Genomic DNA, 25,629 nt, shown 5'->3' with positions numbered 1-25,629 from the left:
TGTAGAATTTTGTCTCCCTGGTAAAAACAAAATGTTTCCTATTAATAAAATGGTGCCCTGGAAAAGTTCCTTAATTTCATATGAGTAAATAAGTTATTGCCAAAATATAATCCACTTACTCTGACTCATTTTAACATTAGACCAACTACTATTTTAAAGTATCCATTAAATACCCACAGGGCATAAAGGTTTGCAGACAATATTCACCAAGATTCTGCCCTTTTGTAAGTGTATAGAGTGTGCAAATACTATGGCTGTTTCAAATCAGTAACCATATATCTCAGTTAGTTATTTCTTCCTCAAGGGAAAGAAATGAGTTTAGGAACAGTAAAGATGAGATAGTGGCAGTGTTTGAACTTTTTGCCCTGTGTAACCTAAAGATACATCAGGATGTTTGAAAACTTAACTTACAATGTAATATGGCACAAAGATAAAAGAGTCTGGGGTGGGAGTGGGCTATGTAGAAATAAGGATGTAATTTAGAAAGTAGTTGAAAATGTCTTCTGTGACAGTATACTTTTATTACTCAAGTTTCAAACATATGTAAACCTTCAGCTCTACTATTCCTATTGATTTTATCTATACTAGGATACCAGTATAGGAACAAAGAGAAATAAGTTAATTTGGGTGGTATATAAAAAGGATGCTGGTCAGGGGTCTATAATGGCATTTTATATATTCACTGATTCAGTCAATGAGTAATCTAGAATTCTGGGATCTTAGAACAGATAAGGACAAGATCCCTAACAAGAGGAATAATGCAATATAACTCAGTGGATAACTTGCTGGAACTGGACTCAGGAAAATAAAATTTGAAACAATATCTATCACTTGCTAAATGGATTATGGATGCAGTGAATTGCTTAAATTCTCAGAACTTCTTGAAGGTCTCACAGATTTCTTTACATGAAATGATGTAGGGGAATGAATGTATACACTCATGACATTGAGGTTCTTGACATTTTGCAGTGCTTCTGACAGGGACCCAAGTTTTGTCTATAAATGATTCACTTATGGAAGTTTTGTTATGTGCTAGAAAATAATGACATCATGCCTGTAAAATGGGAGAACTAGGTGAGATAGCTCAAAGGTCCCCAATTCTAAAAGTCCATGAAATTGATGTTGATGTGAAAAATGAAGTATTTTTGGCACGCCAAAATTTTGACCATAGGGCCATTTTTCTTAGGAAAAGAGTGATTCAGAAGCTCTATGAATTTCTCTTCCAATTTAGAATTCATCAGTAGCCTAAAAGGAGAAATCAGTTTTTTTTTTTTTTTTTTTTTAAATGATTTCAACCCTGGGCTAACAGTGCCCTAGTTTTAAAAGATTAGCACTATTATAAAATCATGGGATTTAGAGCTTAAGGGATCTTAGAACTCATGTAGGCCAACCATACTCATTTTTCAGAAAAAGCAGCTAAGCCCTAAAGAGATCAAGTGACCTGGCCATGACCATATTGTGGCCCATGGCCATGGCAGCAGGGTTGTTTGGAATATCATATGCTTGTATGGCCATTTGCTCTGTCTAGGGTGTAGATAATACTAAACTGTTTCCATTTGATAGTCAACAGTTGCTCAGCATAAGATATCAACTATTCATGAACATTTTTTTCTAGTAATGATTTAATTTGAATCAACAGGAGAGAAAATCAATCTACATCAGAAAATAAAGTCTAAAATAGTGAATATTTTTAAAGAAGTGGTGATTTGTTATCTTATGATGCATAGCTAGAAATATCTGAGAGTTGCCAAATAAGGGGCCTAGCAGAAATCTATTTTAATGAATAAATATCATTGAAATAAACATATTGTTTGCAAGCAAATAGTTGTATCAAACTTCTAGGAAATTAAAAACATTTATTCCCTTAAATAGATTTAACAATTATTCCACTCTACCTCCCCACAAAAAAATCTTATTTCTCATTTGCAAAGTAATTAAGAATATTCTTAAATGATGAGTGGAATTGAACTTCTTTTAATCTGTTACAATTAATTTTTCTATTTTGGGGAAGGGGCGATAACAAGAGTTCTATGTGTCTTATGCTTTTTAAAAAACATTCTTTTAAAAAATTTACAGTCATAAACTTTTCTCTACCTCTAGTTCCTTTTTCACCCATTGAGAACACAAGCAATATATTATCAATTATACATCTAAAATTATGTAAAACATATTTCAATATTAACTATGTTGTTTAAAAAAACAAGAAAAATAAAGTTAAAAATTAGACTTTACTTTTCATTCAGAGTTCATAATTTTTTTCTCTATATCTGGATAGCATTTTTTCATCATGAGTCCTTTGGAATTTTCATATATCATTTTATTGATCAGAGTAGCTGTCTTACAGTTGATCAGAAATATAATATCACTATTACTATGAATGGTGATCACCTGGTTTCTCTCACGTCATTCTACATTATTTCATATAAACATTCCCAGATTTTTCTAAAACCATCCTGTTCATCATTTCTTAAGTACAATAGTATTGCATCACAATAATATCACAACTTTCCAACTGATGAATATCTCCTAAATTTACGGTACTTTGCTACAACAAAAAAAAAGAGCTCCTATAAATATTTTTGCATGTGGGTTCTTTTCCCACCTTTGATTCCTATGAGTACACTAGTAGTCATATTTCTGAGTCAATGGGAACATGCACAATTTGTATAGTCCTTTGGCTATAGTTCCATACCTGTTTTAATTTTGCTCTTTACTGTGTTTGGAAATTACTTTCTTTTCTGTGCCTATCTTCATTACTAATTTTTTTACTTTCCCAGTTCCTTGATATTGTTTCTTGATAGATTTAAAAATTCTGCCTTTATTGATATCTCTTTCCCTGCCCCCTCTAAAACAATTTATCAAAAAACAATTATTAAATATTTACCTTATTAAAAAAAATTATACCAGGTGTTATGGAAAGTGAAAATAGATATGACAGTCTCAGCTGTTATGGAAATCACATGGAAATAAGGCAACACATATAAAAGTACATATGCTCTAACATTTAATATTCATTTGGATTTGTGATCTCATCCATATAATAGTTTCCTCCATCAAAGCCTGACTATCCTGTGCAACTTTTATCCATGGATGATAAGTATCAGATGAAGATAACAAATATAAGTGTTTAGGAGATGACTATGATGTGAGTTGATCCAAAAAAATTTCATCACTTAGAATGATTTCAGTAAAATGATTAAGCATTGTTTTACTCTCCCTGACAGCTACAACAAAAGATTATTCAAACTAATAGATGAATTTTGATGAGAAAATGATTCCATCCTTGTTTCTACCATTACCCCTTCCTCCTTTCAACAACACAGCATAGAGTTAGTTTCTCACCTGTGCCAAGGGTATCCAACTTCAGAATACTTTTCATGACAAAACCAGTGCATTTACTATGCTCCAAAGAGATCCAAAAAAAGGAGGGAAAGATCAATATGAACAAAAATATTTAACCAGAATTTTTTGTTTGGTGAAAGAACTGGAAACAATTGAGGGATGGGTGCTCATCAATCAGGGAATGTCTAAACAGATTTATAGTATATTATCATAATGGCATATTTTGAAATCAGGTTGACTAAAACATGCTTTTGGACTGACAAATGTATAGATTTACCTTGCTTAATTATGCTTATTTGCAACAAGAATCCTGTTCTTTCTTTCTTTGCAGAGAGAGAGTTGAATAGAGATACGGCATTAGAGAAGAGCTAACAATTTTATTGCTTTAAAAGAATAGAATGTCACTGAAACTTTTTTTTTTAAATGCTTGTGAGATAATATAAGCTAAAAAAAAAACCATGTTGAACTTATCACATACTTTAAAAAAGCAAGCTGTAATAGAAATTTACAGTTGTACATTTAAAAATAATGAATTTAGAAATTATGTCTTTTTCCTTGACAAATGATTTCTCTCTCGATAAGAGGAAGGAAAGATAGAGCACCAGCCTTGGAGTCACAAAGGACCTGAGTTCAAATCTAGCATCAGATACTAGCTGAACAAATCACTTAACTCTAACTGCTAGAAAAGAAGGAAGGAAGAAAGGAAGGAAGGAAGGAAGGAAATGAAGGATAGAGGGAGAGAGGGAGGGAAGAAGGAGTGAGGGAGAGAGGGATAGGGGGTGGGAAGAACAACTGGGACTTTAGGGTTTACAGTAAAGTTAATTTTAATTTTCTCCAAGTAAAAATTCCCCTTTCACATCATGCTTATCTTCCATTATCACTGCTATCTCCCTGAATTTATTTAGTGTTTTATGATGTAATAGATGTAGTAATAGTATTTTACAGTATTATGATGAACTTGGAATCAGACCTTGAGTTGAATCCCATTTCAAGTAGTTACAAACTGTGACATCATTGATAATTCCCTTCAGATAATTTAACTTCTCAGATTCTTATCTTTTCTTATCTATAAAATGGGAGTAATAATATTTGTACTACTACAAATTTTATTGTGAGCAAAATGTGATTCAAATTCTAGATTTTCAGTGTGTGAGTTCTTAGTTCCTTGTTTTATGGAAGTTTAGTCTACGACAATTACAATGACAGTGCAATAACGTCCAAATCATCCTAATGTCTGATGTCCTTTCCAAGTCAGTGAGAAGGCTTTGAGTGATGTAACAGAGAGATAGCAGGGCCTTTCAGAAACCACTCCTTGTTAACTCTGATCATGGCATTAGTTTGTATTCAATGTATGTGTATTGGGAAAGTTTTTTGGAGAATCAGAAATACAAAATCATAGAAATGAAAAGAGACAAAAGAATCCTTTTTGCAAACCATCTGTTTTGGAGTTGCTATTTGGCCACATTTGTACTTATCTAATACAGGGAGATTTTTACATGAGAGAAAAAATAATTATCATCAATTAATCTTAGAGGTCTAAGTGTACTTTAGAATTGTATTTTTTTATTCACCCTCTCCTCCAATTTTTATCTCACTGCCTATACTTCCAGGCCTTCTGTTTTGCTATTAATTTATCCAAACTTTGTTTCCCCTCTTACTCAAGATGAGTCATCTGGTGAGGGTACAAGATGTCTTCACCCAGATTTCTCTCTTTCTGGTTTCCAACTGTGTCTGTGACTGCCTTATCAGAATGCACCACCCACTCAGTGGCAATAACATTCCCCACATCTCTGTTTCCTGCCATTTAAAAGGGTTATGGATAAAAATAATGAGTTTTAAATTGATAAACACCTCAGGAAGAAACTGGTTAGCAAAACACCTTTGTTTCAATCAAATCTCCCAATTTTCACTCTACCAAAAGAAACAAGTATTATGTAAATCCCCTGGAAATAGCCTAATGTTCCTAGTTTATTTTAAAGTTTCATTTGAGTTAAGTTAGGTAAGGCCTTTCTCTCTCTTCTGACATAAACTCCCAAGAGAATTAACCAGATTATCTGTCTCTGACATTTCAAAAGTATAGCTAATGCACCTTATTACAAGCTTTCTTTTTGGTAACCCCAGAAAGGAAGAGGGTGGGAGGAATAGATTAACTGCCATGTTCCTGTGAAAATTGGTGGTGGGTTTCTGTTTTCAGATATTTTCAGGAAGTTTCAGCAAAGGGCTCCTTTAATCCTTAAATGATAATGTGTTTCTTGGCAGTGTTGATGTGTTTCTCTCTGTGTATATGTGTATATGTGCATAGTTCTCCATTAAAGTATAGGGAGACATTCTCATTTTCTTGAGGGAAAAATCAATTTGATGTGTGTTCCCTCTTTCATGTACATTTCCTTAAAGCTATTTTCTTTGTTTTATGTTTATTATAAAAAACTTCCTGAAAAGGGGCATGCATTTATTACTTCATCTCAACATAGTTAGTACAATACTTTGATAACTCCATGAACAAATCAATGTGAATTCTTTCTTTTTACTCAGATCACAGTGCATGGATATCTTTTCAACCTATACAATATTTGTCTATCTCCTTCTATAAAATCAACATAGTACTTGAGTCCTTCCTCTAATTCTCTTGTCAAACAGTAGACCCTATTTTAGTATTATTTGCCTCTAGCATGCTTTATGCTTTATCATTAAGCATCTTTGTCTTGCTGACTTAGCTGACCTTTTTCTTTACAACATCTATTTAAGCTTTAGTGCTTGTCTTTTTAATAAACATTTTTTTTAAAATATAGAACATTCTTCACTAACGTCCTACTCTGCCCCTTCCAAGATTTGTTGTTGTCTCATTTCTATCCTTTGTGACTGCTTTTGGGGTTTTCTTTGCATAAATACTAGAGTGGTTTGTCATTTCCTTCTCCAGGTTATTTTATAGATAAGGGAATTGAGGCAAACAGGATTACATGACTTGCCCAGGATCTGTCAGCTAGTAAGGCCAGATTTGAACTCAGAAAGTTGGGTCTTCCTAACTTTAAACCTGACTCTCTATTTACAGTCTCTTTATAATTATTGTGAATTTACCCATTTTTCCTTTTTAAAAAAGCATTTAGTAACATTTAATCATAATAATTATAAATGTATTGATAGTTTAATGCTCTTTCGCAAGGAAAAACATGGCACTAATGTTATCTCAAGTCAACTATATCACCAGCAACTATTTACTGAATCTGAATCTATGTATATGGAATTATGCTAGTCTGTATTTAAACTACAAAGGGAAGTGAAATGGTATGATCTTGAGTCATTTAGAGATGAGTTGGAGAAATACAACATCTACTACCTAAAGGAGTAAATGCAAATTTCTAACAGTCTTCAAAATTCAACATAGTCTTGTTTCATTTTACTTTTCCAGCTTTGTTATAATATTCCTCTTCATGCAAACTTTGTTCAGTCTAACTTGACTATTTTGTTGTTCAGTCATCCAGCTGTGTCTGACTCTTCATGACCTCATGGACCATACTGTCCATGGGCTTTTCATGACAAAGATACTGGAGTGATTTACCATTTCCCACTTCCTTCTTAAATGAATTAAGGCAAACAGAGATTCAGTGATCTGTCCAGAGTCACACAGCTAGTAAGTGTGTGAGATGAGATCTGAAGTCAGGTCTTCTTGACTCTAAAGCTAGATATCTATCCACAGAACCATCCAGCTGCCTCTTTGACTACTTAACTATTCCCAAACCTTGCCTTCCAGTCTTTCATCTCTATGTCTTCCTTTAGCCTTCTTGATGCATTGGAATCACTTTTCTTATAACTCTTTTTTCTTACAGGTCCAATTCAGGTTTCATGGTCCTGGAAAGCATTCCAATTGCCAACAGCAAAAAGGGATTTTTCTTCCTTCAGTTCTGTAGTAGCACTCTGTCCTTGCCTCTCACTATATCCTAACTCATATATTTTTTGTGTGCATGAAATCACCCACGATTCTTAGATATTGTAAGATATTTGAAGGCAAGAATAAAAAAAAATTTATCTTATACTCCCCAGCACAGTTTCTTGAACAAAATAAGCACTTAATTAGGGTTTGTTAAATTAAAATGACTACAGAGATAGACTTAGTGTCTACCAGAAGAAGTTGAGTGAAATGAGCCTAAAATTTTACACTGAATTTGGGTTGTTTATGAAAAAAAAAATTCTGTATTATATACACAGTGAAGGCTCATTTATGTGTTAACTGTAAATGGAAGTTTCTTCCACAGAGATCAAGTTGCATTCAATTTTGAATAAATCTAGAATTGTTCTCTGGCAGAATGCTAAGCGTTTGGCCTCCAAATATGCAGATTTTGTTCACTCTTAGCCACTGTAGCTTAAGGCATTGTCCTAACAAAGGAATTCAACCTCTGTTAGTAGCCATATAATATACATAAGACTTAATAAGTCATTTGTCAATTCATTCATCAAAGTCCATTGCCTCATAGATCTGTGCCAGACAAACTCTACAATGCTCTCAAATTTCTTTAATTTCTTTCAGAAATGACAAAAAGTTCCCTTAATTAATTTCCATTTCTCAGGGGATTTTATGCAGTGAACTATTCTTGGAAGTCAGACTTGTAGGAGTTTGAATTATTAACCCTTGAGATTTCCTAATAACAATCAAATCCTTATTAATGTATGTCTCTTCAGACATAGATTTTGTGGAAAAAGCCATTAAAGATATAAAATGTATACTATATTTCCTGTCCTAATCTCAGCTGTCCAGTCACCAGGAGCATACTTTTAATTAGGATTAGGGTTCAGTTGTTCACAGAACTTCATTTCACAGTATAGTTTCCCTTTATGTAAAGTGCCTTTGGAATTGAACGTTTTCAAAGGAAATAAATGCTGCTGATAGATGGAACAGGCAATAAAAGCATCGTCTGAAAATTTATTAATGTAACTCTACAGAGCTTTTCAATATGGAAGATAGCCTGCAATATTTAAGAAGCATTTTGAGTGAAGAATAATGTGTAGTAGATTTAGATTGATAGGCCAGTGATCATGGGTTCATATTAGAGAAATAAAGAAAACACTTTTTTTTTTCTCTTATCCATCATACACGTTTAATCTAGGAGATTTTACTGTATGCTTAGTTCACTTTGTAAGTCAAATCCAGAAATGAAAAAGGGGAGTTTTATATGTTTTGCCTGACAGTAGCAATGTTAGACTCTGAACAAATTGGGATGTTCTTTTAAAATCCTCTGATTTATCGAACTCTTCTTTTTCCCCCTTCAAAATTTAGTATGCTACTGCTGAACAAAAGCTGCCAGCTATCCTTGCAAACGTTGTTATGGTATTTGCTGAAGTGCTATCTAAAGTGACAATATATTCTGTACACCCTCCCCACTACTGGAAAATAAATGAGTAAATAAATCATGGAAGCAGCCAATGCCCAGTCAGTGACTGTCAGACAGTATAAGGGCCTATAAGTTCACATTTAGCTTAGATTTTTGTATGCCTTTCCATTGTGAATTAATTCACTTATTGGTAACAAGGTATGTAGCTGTGGCTTCGTAAGTCCATTTCAATGAGAGCTGTCAGGGTGTAGCATTGATTTCTCTCCCCTTCCCCTCCCCCCAAAAAACCCCAGCTTGGTAGAAGAAAAGTCTATCAGATTTTGGAGAAATGTTACCAGTGGGCATAGTTCTTTGCTTGATGAAGTTCAGACATTTATAAGTAGAATTCATTATTAAGATCACAACTATTTATTCATAAGGGGAGAGAAAGACAGAGACAGAGAGAGAAAGGCAGAGACAGGAAGAGAGAAAGAGACAGAAAGAGACAGAGACAGAAACAAATACAGAGAGACAGAAAGACAGTCATTCAGAGAGAGAGGAAAGACTGAGAGATAGAGATAGAGAGAGAGATTGAGAGATTTCTAAAATAAAGCCCTTAGCTAACATTATTAGTATTCCTATCATCCAATTTATGTCCTAAGAAATGGAATTTATGATGTGCCTCAGTTTCCATGTGTTTTCTTCTTATAAAATGTTGTTTATTAGATTTGACATCAGGTTCAAGAAGCAAATATTTGGAATTCTACTTCTACCTTTGTAGTAGACTTTCATCATAATGTTGGATAAATTATTCAGATTACTTAATTTCACCATCTATAGAATGCAAATAACTAGCATCATAATCCCTTTTGTACAGATTGCTAACACAACATTTCACGATAGAAAAACTGATAGATTTGTCATCAAAGTATGAGAGATTTTTTGCCAATTGCAGTCTGTGTGAACTTTGACAAGTTACTTAACCATTTTGGGTCCAAGTTTATTCATCATTATTAACTGGTATGAGGACTTCTCAGGTCCCCCAATAGTAAAACTTTGAATCTATGATCAAAACAAAAAGGTATTCAAAGTTAGAAAAGTAATGAAAGGGGAAAATGGAATATTAGTTATGTCTCCACTACTTATTCCACTACTTCTTTGTTCATACCCAGGACTGTCACCAAAGAAAATCAGATTCTATTTGAAATTTGGTCACTATGATGGGTTTTGATTTTTTTAAGCAAATAGATTTAAGGGTGATTGTGGAAGTAATATTTTTGTGATAAGATTAATAGATAGTAGGTTAAGTAACTTGGTTTCTCCTCCTACTTCTGTCATTTACTTGTACCTTCTCAGACAAGCCATTTATTCTTTTAGAAACTTATTTTCCTCACCTATAAAATGAGCTTAGGTAGAGGTGTGGAAAAGATATGTGTATTAGATGACCTATAAGATATACCTTCCAGCAATAACATGCTGTCATTCTGTGATTTAGATAAATTCATATATATATATATCATCCAATGAATATTTAGAAAGTCCTTTGTTTAACTTGTGCTTAATTCTATTGCTTTTAGATATTTCAGACAGAAAATGACATTTGTAAAATGAAGGGTTAGATTAAATGGCTTTGGAGGTCAAACTGAACTCTAAAATTATATTAGTCTTTGATAATACAGAGTAAGGGAGAAGAGATTTAATGAGGAGAAATAAAGTTAGTCTTTGGGGAAAAGAGACAAGAACATTAAATATAGAATTAGCATCTCCTGGAGCAAAAGATACCATCAAAGAATTTTACCAAGAGTTGAGCTAGTCCCATGGAGAAGGTAAAACAAAAGAGTCAGAGTGTTCCACCAGTACTCTGATATGTCAAAAAAAAAAAAAAAAAAGGCAAGAAAAGTCTCCATCCCAGGATATTGGGTGAAACTTCTGTCCTCTCCCCTGGCATTCATAGGAGAATATGGAGAAGAGTTGTCCATTTTGGACATATGTATGGATGTTGATCTTTATCATCTCATCTCAATTTCATATAAATCACATCATCATTAAAATTGATAAGTTCACACATTCATCTGAGACAGTCAATCGGTCAACAAGCAATTATTAAATATTTCCTCTGTAGAAGCTACATGCCACTGTGTCCTAGTTGCATAGACTAGCTATGTTAGAGTGAAATAAGCTTCCTTTTTGTTAGCCCTTCAATGACCTATAAGTACCTCATTTTGTTCCAACATCATATATGAGCTAAGAGGATGTTAGCATTGTGACTGGTCCTAACATTTTGACTTAGTAGTGGGTTTTTCCTAACTGTTTACCTTCAAGCAAAAACTGCACATCCATTTGTCACATATGTTGTAGTAGGAATTCTCTCATAGGAAGAATTGGATTGGTCACTGAAGTCTCTTCCAACTCCAAAATTCTATCTGTGAACTCCTATTTGTATCATTCTGAGATACTTTATTACCTTGATAATTTAGCTTGGAAAATAAGTGGCCCTAACACAAGTAAAATGACTCTGGGTGACACATAGGAGTGATGCTTTACTCTACCTGGGTATAATGGTTACTACCTGGTTATTTATCAGGAACCCAAGGTTCCCCATCTATCTGTCAACTGTTGTCACTGAGTAGTTGTAAAACTAATGCTGCCTGTTGATTATTGCCTCTTTACATAGGCTGGATGATTTCAGGATACTTGAGAAGAAAAGATGAGCACTAACTCTACCACCATTACTAAATGAATCATCTTCCAACTTGCCACTTAAGAGAAACATAACTTTGATGTTTGCATTATATACTTAAAAGGAAAAACCACAAAACAAAACAAAAAAACATTGATTTAAGCCTTGGATGCTAACAGCTCCTAAATCCTTAGTTTCCTGAGTGCAGGCTGATATTTGTTGAAGCAAACTTATGGTCTGAACCATATATGAAATATGAAGGAGGTAAAAGTTATTAGTACACTGCCCTTACTTTTACTCAATTCTCTGCTGATTACATTACATAACTATGAAACTAGGTCACCTTTAGAATCAACTCACACTTGAAACACTTGGAAATAGCCAGAGCCAACCTGACTTCATTTTCGTGATTTTTTCCTCTTAGCAGTATATGCTTAGCATATGTTTTACATGGAATTAATCATGTATTTCTGGTTATATGTTTGTGAGAGTGCATACCTACTATCTAGGTGATTAATTATCATAGGAACTAAAATTGTGATTTAGTTTCTGATTAAAGTATAACCTAAGTGATTAGATAGAATATATTGGAATTTTAAAAATAATCTTATGCTTATTGTGAATATATAAATATATGTGCACATAAATTCAACAATTATTCTTCCTCAAGTATAAATCATTATTTGTCTAGAGAGCTAGTCATATTTTTTCACTCCATTTCCCCTTTTTCCTTCCTTTTTGTTTCTCTGTGTTCCTTCACTTACTCATTTATTTTATTTCTTTCTTGCCCTCCCTTTCACACTAAACATATACTTTAAATTTTGCTTCTAACCACTATCCTTCATCCAGCCATTTGCCTGAAAAGGTGGGCAGAAGGACAAGAGGTTAAAAAGATTTGTAATCTCTCCATTTCTTTTCTTTATGGACTACTTAGGATGGAGCCTGAGGCAATGCATTCACAAGGTTTATGACTAGTTCTGGAATAGTATGAAACTATGTGTTTCATATTACTTCCTGAATTTCCTAAAGTGAGGACATGGCAATAAGCTTTGTCTGTGTCTAATGGTTTTTAGATGTGGCTGAAAATGACCCTAGAGTATAATTTATAAATTGTCAAACTTTCTTCCTATATTCTTGAGTCCATTCCTTCTCAATTCCTGGGTGACTTTTCTTTTTCACATTCCCATTCCTTTTGTCCAATAGTATGATATGATGGAAATACACCCCAACTTGAAGTCAGGAAGACCTCAGCTAGAATCCAACCTCTGACAATTCAATCAAGGCACTAAAATTATCTCAATTTTCTCATCTATAAAATAAATGGGTTTTACTCAAAGAAATCTAGACTCTCCTGACTATAAATCCATGATCCCATGATCTTTACTTACTCCTTTCCTTTTAATTTTAAATATAAACATTTCTCCTTTCTTGGAAACAAAATCCTTCACTTGATCCTACAGACATTTGTAGCCATTTTTATTCAGATGTGCTTATGTCATTCAACATGCACAAATCCAATATCAGTATTTTCCCTTGCTTCTCTCCGCAGGTTCCAGAAAACCTTGCACTGTCCCAGACATTTGTCTCGATCACAGGACATTCTGGCCACCCAAATTTAAAAGCGAGGATTTACCTTTGATTTATTCAATCAATTAACAAACTCTTATTAGGTACCCACTATGTTCCAGACTCTGTGTTAGCTTATGAGGGTACAGACACACACAAAAAAATCCCTATTCTCAGTTTTATTTTCTTTCCAAATACATACCTCCATATTCAATCAATCTGTAAGCATTACTGATTTTTTTTTTCATTCAAAAGCCTCCTATATCTTTCCTTTTTACTTCATATAATTCCATGATCTTAGTTAGTTCAGGCTCTCATGACCTCATACCTGGAATACTGCACTATTCCATCTTCCTGAATACAGGTTCTTCCCTTTCCAATCCATTTTGCATACTGTGTCTAGATTAATCTTCCATTAACAATGCTTTCCTGGAAAATTACTTTCCTTCTTAGATCTTCCGGGGATTCCTACTTCATTAAGTGTAAATTTCTTTGCTTGGAACATATGCTTTTCAATCTAGTTGTATTGGCTTCCTCACTTCTAAAGACACAGTATTTTTTTCTGCTTCCTCCTAAGCCTATATTATCTTCTTGATATTACTTCACTCTCTTCAGTCTTTCAAAATCCTACCAATTTTTCAAAGATCTACTCAGGTTTCATATCATCCATGGAATGATTTAACTACTGGAGCCTTGTTTGGAATTGTGTTCAATTGTGGGAACAATAGTTTAGGAAGGACATTATTAAATTGAAGAGTGTCCACATGAGGCAAATCAGGATTATAGATTGAGAACTGAAATTAAAGGACCTCAAATCCATTCATATAAAGATTTCTTGGGAAAACTAGATGAGACTTATGAAATCAGTCTCTGAATATTTGAAAGGCTGCATGTGGAGAAGGGAAGAGAGCTGATCTGTTTGATTCAAGTGTAGAACAAAGAAAAATTCATTAGAATTTAAAGTCAAATGTGGCTCAAAACCAGGAAGATCTTCCTATTATTCCAATCTGTCCAAAAATGAGACAGATTGCATCAAAAAATAATGTATTTCCCCCTTGTTGGAAATCTAAGCAGAAGATGGGAGACTAACACATGTTAAGTATTTTGTAGTTGGGTTTTTTTTTCAAGAATAAGTGGACCAGAAGGCTTCTGAGGTCCCTTTCAATGTTCACATTTCATGATTCTTAGAAAAACAAATAAATAAGAAAATAAAGTGAAGAAATTATGTTTCAATCTGTTCTGAGTCTATTAGTTCTTTCTCTCTGGAAGTAGATAACATTTTCATCCTAGGTCCTTTGGAATTGTCTTGGATGATTACCTTGAGCAGAGTCTTTTTCTTTCACAATTGATCATCCTTACAATATCATTGTTACTGTGTACAATATTCTCCTGGTTGTGTTCATTTTATTTGTCATATACCAATTGGTGGGCCTCCCCTCAATTGTCCACTTCTTAGAACTGTTGCACATATTTTTATACTTTTCCCCTTTTCTTTGATCTATTTGGGATATAAGCCCATTAGTAGTACCTCAGCTCACCTGAAAAATGAAGAATGGAGAATTCTGAAGTAAAATGAAAACATGGAAACTTTTGTATAGGGGCAGTTATACAGCTACCTCCCAGAGCTGTTATGAAAAAAGCACTTTGATATCATTAAAGTGGTCTATAAAAGGGATCTAACGTTAATGTGACTAGTGGGCAATAACTTCAGGCCCTGTAGCTAGAGACCCTGGGGTATTTATAAAAGGCAGGGGAAGTCATAATAGAATGGATATCTCTATGACTCTTTTCCTCTGGAAATTAGCAGTTCTCTTGAGGCTCCAGAGGACTGTCAGAAATGGGGAGAGAAGGAAACACCCAGCAGAGATGGAGAACTGAATAACAACATTTTATGGCCACCCCAGGGCTATACTAGAAATGTTAGAGTGTTGAAAAAGCTCAAAAGTGGAGGTAGGGAGCAGGGTTCTGAACTGCTCTGCTGAGCTGAAGAAGCTAATTGGTTTCAGCCTTCACAGAAGCCTGAAATCACCATAGTCCCAATCTTTCATGATATTACATTTTCCCACAAATTAATTAAATGGTTGGTTGTCCACTGACTTTAATGATCCCACTTTGAGGAGCTGGGCTGTTCAAAAATCAAAGCTTTGGTGCTGATTTTTTTTTTATTATTATTATTATTTCCTTTACAGTTTAGTGCACAGCTCAAGGGTAAGCTTCAGTGTGTGGATAAAAGTGGATTAACTGCATGACACTACCTGAGGCTTTTGCTAACCAAGTCACTTCTCCAGCTGGGGAGCAGACACCTGCATTAAAAGGTGGTGACCCACAAGCTTGCCCTGTCAGGGGGGATCAAATGAGATACCTATTGTGTTTGCTAATAATGTAAGTGACATTGAAAATGTTTCCAGTCAAACCTGGCCTCTAGTTGACTAAAGAATGTTCAGAATACAGAATGATATAAGGTCTTTATCTCTGGGTTCTTGTTTACATTTTTTGGTGGGGATTATGGAAAGCGATCATGCTTTATTAATTTCCTTATTATTGTATAAGGCATCATTATCCTTCCAGTCACTCAGACTCTCAACTCAGCTTGTAATTCTGGACTTCTTACTCTCACTCACCACCCCTGCCCTCATATCTAATATTTCTTGTCAAATCTCCCCTTCACTCCTCTGAGTGAACCTTGGTGCAGGTTCTCATCACCTTATTTGGGACAGTTACATAATTCTTCTAGTTGGAATTTTTGCTCCAAACTTCTACTCCCACAGTGCATATTGCCTTCAGTTATTACAATGATCTTCTTAAAGCCCATGTCTGACTTTGTTACTTCCCTACTCAATAACCTCCTATAGCTCTCTTTTACTTCAGGGATGAAATATAAAATTCTCTTTTCTTTTAAAGCTCTTCACAATCTAATAATTTTCTATCTTTCCTTCTTCTCACACTTTTCTATCTCTCCTTCTATTGTTTTATTTATCCTTCATTCTTGAAGAGGACCACAACATCAGGGAGATGATGCCCTGACATGGAAATGACTTGGATTTAGATGAGGAAAGACTGGGCAAAGTCACCAGTCTTATTTTCCCCTCCAGAACCATATGCATCCAGTGGCCAGACATAGATCAGGAGGTCTAGAGTTGATTCTGGAGGCAAAGGGAGACTCCCTCCTACATACTCTGTAATCCAGCAATACTGATTTTCTCACTATTATGCCCACACAATACTTCATTTTAGGAGTTGGTGTCTCCTCTCTTGCTGACTTCCATTCCTATAATGCTCATCTTTTTCCTCTTTTTCTGGTCTCCTTTGCTTTCTTCAGTGCTCACATCAAATGTAGCCATATTCTAGAGAACTTTTCTGCCCCCAATACCTCAGGTCTATTGTCTTCCTTCTAAAATTACATTCAATTTATTTTGTATATATCTAGCTTGCATGTCTCCCCAATGAACTACAAGCTCCTTAGAAGAACTTTTTGCTTTTCTTTCATTCCTTAGCACTTAACAGTACTTGTCTCAAAACAAGTACTTAATGTCTGCTTTATTGTTTTAGGAAAAACTATCTGAGGAAGAACGGAAGCACAAAGAAACTTCGGGAGATCCACACATGGTGATAGATGAGGATTCAAGGAGTGAAAGCAGTACGGATGAGGGGAAAGAAAAGACTAAATTGCTATTAGAACGATTGAAAGCTCTAGAGGTAAGGATTAAAACAACTTCACACATTAAAAAAAATTTGAATTGCAGTGAATTGTAAATCTTTTCTCTTTCACATTCACACAGACTCATGTTACATATTATTTCCCATCATGATTCATGTGTTAAAATTTTTCTATAACTGAAAGGGTCTTTTTACATAAAAAAAAAAAATCACAACTTTTTAAAAAAGCAAGTAAGTACTAATTAATTTTAATTCATTTAAAGACTTGTTAGATCATTACCATTTGGGCTAGAAAATGATGATGCTTTTAAAACTTTCAATTTGCTGAATTTCTAATTGCTAAATGCTCAGATTGATAATGGGAACTGAAAGACTGGCCCAAATTCTTATGAAATGTCTATGTTAGATGTGCTAGCCCAGCTTTACTCTGAGGTATATCTTAACAACAACCTAACAAAGCAGAAAGAAGGTAGAATTTCGAATCAAAGAAGTCGAGTCAAATTGAAAATTATCTATTACCTATGTGACCTAGATAAGTCATTTGACCTTTCTGGGCCTCAGTTTCTTCATCTATAAAATAAGGGTCTTTGGATTAGATGACCTCTCATCTCCTTTCAAGCTTAACATTGATGTTGTGCTCTGCAGAATTAGATAGATGTATTTTTGACTGGTTTTGTTCTAATGCATTTCTTGGCTTTGTATTAACCTGAGATGACCTTTTATCTTAAATCAAAGGTCTAGATTTTGATATCCACTGTAAACACATCAAGATCCAATTGCTAATAAATAAAAAAAGTTTGACTCCCTCATATTCCTTTACTGTAAAGATGAATATTATACTAAGTTAGCTTCTTTGGGGCAGCTTTCAATTTTCCCAAGCAATTCATGGAAAGATTCCTTTAGAGAATCTTAAGATAATACAGCCTCAGCTTTTTTTCCCCCATTCTTATTCTATTAGGTGCCTTCCCCAAATTTTCTTTCCAGTTTATCCACTTGGATATTTGTGACCCTCATTTTGAATCAGTTTCATCTCTTCTGATCTTGTTAGATTAGATAAAATGACCAAAAAAGTATAAGTGGAAAATGTTCCTAATCATAAATAATCATCATAAAATGACTTGTAGTGCTTCATAAATGTAAATGTAACTTAATCCCATTATGTTTGATTTTAAAACTACTTGAATTTCTGTGATTTGTGAAGTGACCAGTAACGCTCTTTAAATAACTATCATCCTCGATAAACAAAGACAAAAGTTGTCACAAGTACATTCTAGGAACTTACTTATAGAGGTGTTATGGCATAGTACAAGAGTAATAGACTTGGAGTAAGAATAAATAGGACCATTGGTTAGCCACTTAAACTTTTAAGTCTTCAGTTCCTTAAGTGTAAAATTGGGTCAATAATATCCATACTGTCTAAATCATAGGATGGTTGTGAAAATCAAATATAATAATATATATATTCAGAACTATAAAAATATAGGATGTTATGATTATTACTGTTTAAATGGAAGATATAATGTATATAAGTATCATACAAGACAGAGAATTATAAGAACAAAAAGGAAAGATTAAGGTAATGTTCAAAAGTGATAGTAGAGAATAATAGATTTTTTTACCCAGTTATGCTTGCCTTTTATTAAATACATGCATTTATTCCAATATCAATTTAGAACTGTTTATAAATAGCTGCTATGTTTAAAAGATGATGTAAAAAGAATGATATTAAATATATAGCATGATTTAAAGTATATTTCAGTATCTTACTAATTAGTTTTAACTGTTCCCAGTCACTGATTAGTCTGATTTTACCTTTTCCCATGGTTGAATAGATTCAATCCTGGATTTTTTAACTTAAATCAAAAGCCTTTTCCTTATATACATAGTATTAGAACATAGGAGCTTAAAGCAGCTTGTTATCAAAAGCCCAGGCATATGCCTTCCCTCTAGCCTTTATTCTTTATCATTATCAAAACCTACAATTCATTCTCCATAGGCTCTTAGTTAATGAGAGGGATAGTCTAATTTGTCCTTCCTAGCAATCCTTTTCAAGAGAGACAATAACACCATGTTCTCTTCTCCCCTGAATCTTTTCCCAAATTGTAGCAAAGCAAGAAGATAATGAAAAGCGATATAGTAGCATGCTGTTGCTACTCTGTAATAAAACTCCATAATTGTCCTTTTCCAATGAGTATTTTCTGTCAAGTTGCGTCTAAGTCACACAAAGCTCCCCTGGCTAGCAGGTATCTACCTGTTAGAAATTTACTGACTAATTTGCATCGTGTAGTTTCCTAGCAACTGTCATTGAAACAATTAGATTAAAAAACTGTTCTGTGTTAAAAAAGCTTTATATTACAAAAATTCCAATACATATGGGCTACACTTTAAAAATATATCAAAGCAGAATGTAAAAGGTTTTTCAACAGATAAGGTGATTTCTCTGTATCAGGTTGGAGAACTTGTCTTTATCAGTTTTCAAAAACAGCAACCTCAGAAGCAGAAACTGGTTGTGTCTCTGAGTCTAGAAGATTATCCAAACTTAGACAACACAAATGTTTACCCACAAAGACAATTGCCCCACTAACCACCTATATCTAACTCTGGCATTCTAGATAGCCTTTCTACTCTCTGCCTTTGGGACTGAAATAAGTCAGTAGGTACTGAGCTCTTACAGTTTTTCAGGGAAGATTTACACAGATGGTTTCAATTTTAAGGCTATTACATGATTTTGTAATTTTAATGATAATTAATATGTCTGTGGTATTTTGAAGTTATCAAGACCTTTATCATATCATTTGTCTTCTCAATAATCCTCTAAGGCAAATGTTATCCCTATTTTTCAGACAATGATACTTAGGGTAAAAGAGCTTAAGTGGCTTACTTAAGGTAATACAACTAGTAAATATCATAGTCAGTACTTAAAAACAGGGCTTCCTAACTCAAAGTTCAGGGCTCTTTCCAATATGTTGCTTCCTACTCATGAGGTTCAGTTTCTTCTTTGTTGTGCAATGATGATGATACTGAGAGCTCAAGATAGAGTCTACCATATTGGTAAAACTTCATTCCTAATCCATGAGCAGGTTGTTTTTTTTTTGTCTTTGTTTTTTTTCTGCCTTTCAATCTAATCAAGTATAGGAAAGCTTATTACCAGTAGACCATTCCCCATCCTTAGGAAAGGAATTATTTGGACAAAAAATATATATAAAATTGCTCTTAGCCCTATGTGGCCCCTTCTTCTTTTGTGATGATGGAAGAGTAGTAGGAAAGGAGGTCAGAAAGAACATGCTGAAATTGTCAGAGGTTAGCCAGTAACTTAATAGGTGGTAGTGTAAACATGAAGCCTTGGCCCAGTGACTAGTAGGAGGACCAGTTACTGAAAGACCTGAATCATATTAATAATGACATCATTAGCATGAAGTGTCATAAAATAATAATAATCACTAGCTTTTAAATAGCTGTAATGTTTGCAAAACCTTGTATTATGATCTAATTTATTTTTCCTACCAACCCTATGAAATAGGTGCTACTCTTATCCCCATTTTTCAGATGAAGAAAATGAATCAGAGAAGCGTTGTGACCTAGTTGGGGTTATATAGATTATATATTTTGAAGTGGGATATGAATGTCTGAACTTCCTAACTTTGTGTGTATTATTCTAGAAGGAAATTGGAGCTATGTAAAAGAATGACTTTTTCTTGGAAGGATAGAAAAAGGAATCAAACAGTTTTTTTGTGTTTTATTTTTTGTTTTTTTTTTAATTATCCAGACAATGAAACATTTTATTTCATGGGATTCTTGGTCATTTTATATTGATTGCAAAGCTTATGGTGTAAAAATATCCATACGGACAAAATCTCAGCATTTGCTTAAACATCTATTGCAGCGTATATTGATGTTGAGAAATTCTACAAAGAACTCAATAAAACCCTCTAAGTTAAAACAACATATGCCCAATGATGTCAGGGCAAAAGTGGGCATAGGAGAAGAAGATAAAAAATATATTGGAAATATAATTCAGGGCCAAAAAATGAAATCAAAAGTTTGTGGAGTAGATAGAAACTTCATTCATATTTGAGGAAGAATCAAGAGGTACTGAGCATGGCAACCACTGAATAAAATCAGAGTGGGATGTATTATATTCTAATCACAAACAAATGGTTATGGATATGGTAGTCATTTCTAAATCAGTTATCCATATGTTATCAGACTACTCTTGACTTATTAGACCAAAAAACAAAATACCAAGTTAGAAGAAAGGATGAAAATGAGAATGTGCACAGTTCAATTCAGGATAACTCCAATCAAATTTATTTAAACTAGCTTTAAGTATTTAAAAAAATAAATTAGCTATATATATTTTTCTTTTTTCTATTGCATATTTTCTACCATTGATATAAACTACCACTATTTTCTAAAGATGATTAAACTGTTATTAATTCATCCTTTTAATGAAGAGATCCAAAGAACTTGGAATTAATAATACTAACAACACCTTTATGAAGCCATATTTAAGCTTTGGAAAGTGTTTGCCACAGATTATACATTTGATTCACCCTTCAAAACTGGGAAATCTGCCTCTTCCAGAAAATACTAGATATCTTTGCCAAACAAAAAAAAATTTATATATATAAGAGCCAAGGTCAGCATTTGTTAAAATAGAAACTTGTTTATAAAAGGATGGTGGTGGTAGATTCTGAGCAGGTTTATCCAGCAAAACAGTAAAAAGAGCTGCAAGGGAAAGTTTATAGAAAATTTGTTGAGTAACTCTATTAAATTAAATAATCTTTGGGCTTTTAAGAATAAAACTAAGAAGAAGACAACAAAAAGATGAAAATAGACTAGATCTGTGATACTTTCTCTCACAAACACTTTTCTCCATGAGTAATAATGGAGATACCACATTTTTGCTTTAAATTCATTTTCTGAAGTATAGTGTTATGTGAGCAAGTGGAAATGTCACTAAACAAAGCAAATATTAGATTGTGAGCTCATTGAAGACAGGGACTATTTTCACTATTCTTTGTAATCCCAGAGCTTAGACCAGTGTTTGGCATATAGTAATAAATTCCTTAATAAATTCCTGTTCATTTACGTGTTGACCTGAATAAAAAATTTTTTTAGATCAGATATGTCCAGGTCAGTGTCGCAGACAAAATAATGTTGTGAGCATGTAGTTACTGATTGCCAATTGGTACATATAGCTTGATCAGATTATGTGAGTATATACCCACATGGATCTAGAATTAAATAAGAGGAAGAGAGTTGGTGGATTCATTTTTATTGGGAAAAATGCACAGTGATTTTGATTATCCTAAGCTTCTCCCAGAAGTAAAGGCACACTTATCAGTGCCAGTACCATTCCAGATATGGTACAATGGATGCAAGTCATATAATAGTAGAATTTCTTACAATTATAAGTTATGGATAATGGATAAGAATTACGTTGGGTGTGAGTAGACAGATAACAAGTTATCATTTCAAAAAGGAAGTTTATAAAGGTTAGTATTTGACTAGAATATTAGGTCAGTCACTTATGCAGTGAGAGTTAAGAAAAGCTCAGGTACTACACTGTTATCTGCACAATTTCAAAAGATCTAGAGAAGGATTCCTGGTACACTAAATGACCCTATGCCTCTTTAGCATCACCATAATGGAGAATTTATTAAATTATATGGAAAACAATTACATGGGACAAAGTATAAATGGTCAATGATCTTTACCTTTGTAGCATATTTACTAGCTATGTGACTTTCAATAAGTCATTTGACTTCTATAAAATGGAGACAATAAATAATACAATCTACCTTACAAGGTTGATGTGAAAATCACAATCAGTATTAATCACTACGTGCCAGACACTTAACACAGTGGAATCATAGTTTCATTGAAGTATCATACAAATTTTGTTTTCTTTTGTCTTGAATTTTGAGTCGCACTACCTTATTTCTTTTAACAATTCCCCATCTTAAAATTTTAAAGCATGATGTATTTTGGAAAGATACTTCTTGCTATTTTGATTCAGAACTACTTCCCAACCACCCAGAAAGTCAAGGTCTCAAGTGAGACCTTTTTTGGTGCTTCTGGGACACACCTGCTATTTCAGAGCTGTTAGACTTTTGCCTCCAGAAAACAGGAAGTCATTTTCCATTTGGAACCAACTGAGAAATGCTATGTAAATTTCTGCCCTGTTTGGCTGACCCATTTTCTAGAATAGGTAACTGAGGCACATAAGGCTAAGTATGTTTCTCAGAGCTCCCTAGGGAGTCAGCTTTAGAGCCAGAATTAGATCTAGCAGGTCCTTCTATTTCCATACTGTTAGCCTGCCTGCTGAGCTTGTTGCTTTTCTTTTATGTGCATACCCATTTTCAGTCCATAAAATAATTTGGTCAGATAAACATACTAAATTAAATAGGGATTCTGTTATAGAATCCTGCAGTAGTTACTCATGATTTCCAAAATAAGTTGTTTTTTTGTTGTTTTTTTTTTTTTTTAGGATAATATTGTGAGAAATATGAGAAAACATACAAATCCAATAAGAAACTGTACCTATTTCCAAGAAACTTTGACTGGGTCTCCTAATTTTTTCCCTTTCTAGCTTTTTGCTATTGATAATAGGTCAGTGAACTTGGATGCTATTTCTAGGTTTCTAAATATCAGGGCAGCTGGGTGGCACAGTGGATAGAGAGTGCCTGGATCAGGAATACTCATCTTCTTGAGTTCAAATTTTACCTTAGTCATTTACTAACTGTCAGACCCTAGGCAAGTCATTTAAACTTGTCTCAGTTTCCTCATCTGTAAAATGATCAAGAAAAAGAAATAGCAAACCACACTAGTAAGTATATTTAGCAAGAAAATCATAATGGCATCATGAAGAATCATGTACAACTAAAATGTCTGAACAACAAGCAAACAAAAATCAACAAACCCAAAGATTCTTCTTAGTTCAAATTCTGTTGCTGTCACAGCTAGTGTACTCTGGCTCTTTTGTGTCCTCCCAATTTATAGAACTTCATTCAATAAATATATGACCTTTCATCAATTATGGCCAAATGCCAAAAAGGAAAAAATAAAACCCACAACCTTCCCAGAATAAGCTAGAAGCTTTAGCATTAAAGGTCTAGTGTTACCATACTAGAATCAGATTTGTGTAAAAGCTGGTTTAAAAAAAAAAACAAAACATCAATGTTAGGGAATACCAGTACATCAAGAATTAATCTGTATAAATAGTCTAAGAAGCTATCAAAGAAGAAAAATGAACTGCAGGGCCAACATTAATTGTGCCCAGAGATAATTAGAACAAAGTGCTGTTAATTGGGTGTTGGTTTAATGTTATGTATCTTTGGCCTTGTTTTTTTCATGGAGGGCATAAATTTTGATGTCAGAGTGTGAAAGCTGGCTGGCTTATTAATCAAAAGGCCTCAGTTTGCTTAGTTACATGCAATTAGCTGTTGTGATGTAGCTTAATATTTCATGAATGTAATTAAAAAATAAAACCTCTTAGGATCATAGATTCAGAGTTCACTTTCCTAATTTTACCTTGATTAAGGAAACCAAGGTCCCCAAAGATAAAATAAATTTCCCCAAATCTCACAAGTAACAAGTGGCACAAGTGAAATTTGAACTTGTATTCTCCTTACTCCAAAGTTAGTATTCTTTTCACTAAATTTTAATGTAGATTCTCTGGATTTAGAATCCCTAGGAGACAGACTAAACATCTTAGGCAACTAAATTTTGTTCTGTGTGTCCTAAAAGCAGTATGATTGGAGACATTATTCCAAATAAAAGAAAATATTCTGTAAATTAAAAAAAAAATGCTGATAATTGTAAGTAGCAAACAAATACTCAGGAGCCTAAAGAAATTACTCCAAATTGGGAACCCTTACACATCCCAGAAAATGTCTTCATCCTGTTGCCTCCAAGTGCTGACTCAGTAACATGCTATCCTTTTCCATTAGGTAACTTTTAAGAAATCAACTTCTCTATGCTGATTTCCAGCAACATTCTGATGATGGTTTGATTCATTAGTATTCAAATCAGAGTGAAGCCCACTGACTTGTTACACTGGGACTGGGAAATGTACAATTTTACCTTATATGCAATGCAGTGTGACTAGAGTGTCGTAATAGATCAGTGATTGTATGATGTGCAGAGGAAAAAACCTATAAGCAGAAGCTGCCATGGGTAGAAAGATAACTACAGTATTAGTTCTAGTGATTGCTCTTCTGTGTAAACTATCCAAAATATTTCCCATGGTTTTGTTTGTAAATGTCCCCTTCTAAGTGCAGATGTCTATTTGTGCTCAATAATATTAGCATTTTTCTAATTGGAACACACTAGTAAGAGTACAATGAAAGTAAGATAACTGTCCCTTTCTAGGGTTCATCAATTATTGTTATTTCACTGATGTTCGACTAACATAATAAAGCTAAGAAGGAGATACATCTACTTTTTAAGAAAATATTTGTTGAAACCATTACATCAGCAATCTTAGGGGGAAAAAAAAATCTAGTTTTTAGCACGACTTTTTTTTACTCTATTCTACTTAAAGAGATAATTGCTTTTTGTATTATTTTATTTTTAGAAAGGACATAGGCCATATCATGACAGGCAAAGTGAAGAAGAAGAATTACCTGAGAAGTTAGGTCAATAAAAACAACTAATTTATGTAACTTAAATGTCGTCTTCCTCAAGATTAGCATCTTGCCCACTCTCCTGTTATTTGGGTAATACCTTCAACACTTCATTTGTAGTCATAGCCACAGTTATTTCTTAGGAAAATTAAAATCATTCTTACTATGACATCATTATTATTTTACTTTTGAAGTGCCTGGGGCCAAAGTCGGATTGGTTTTAGTCATCTTGTAAAATACTGAGATAGTCATGAATCCATTTAGGAGAGATTGCATTTCACACAGTATAGTTGCACTCAGGGGAAGTAACAGTGTCAGCAACATCATCTTAAAATGTGAAGGAAATTGTGTGTGTATGTGTGAATAGTGTACAGACCTTGCCAAATCCATTTCCTGTAAACCTCACACTTCTCTGGAGTTTAAGCGAAATTGTTTTTTAAAAATTCAATCG

At 33.8% G+C, this 25,629-nt stretch overlaps 1 protein-coding gene across 5 annotated transcripts in view; it reads left to right on the top strand.

The window, feature by feature from the left end:
- Window positions 1-25,629, top strand: part of NCKAP5 (NCK associated protein 5) — a 939,808-nt gene that overhangs the window by 623,517 nt on the left and 290,662 nt on the right. For all 5 annotated transcript variants that reach the window (XM_074301873.1, XM_074301870.1, XM_074301872.1 and 2 more), the window contains one exon: window positions 16,441-16,587. In XM_074301873.1, coding sequence (XP_074157974.1) covers window positions 16,441-16,587 — 147 coding nt within the window. The remainder of the gene's footprint in view (window positions 1-16,440; window positions 16,588-25,629) is intronic.

This window comes from Sminthopsis crassicaudata, chromosome 3 (assembly GCF_048593235.1).
Source record: "Sminthopsis crassicaudata isolate SCR6 chromosome 3, ASM4859323v1, whole genome shotgun sequence".
NCBI classification, from domain to species: domain Eukaryota; kingdom Metazoa; phylum Chordata; class Mammalia; order Dasyuromorphia; family Dasyuridae; genus Sminthopsis; species Sminthopsis crassicaudata.
This window is presented reverse-complemented; position numbering and strand designations above follow the sequence as displayed.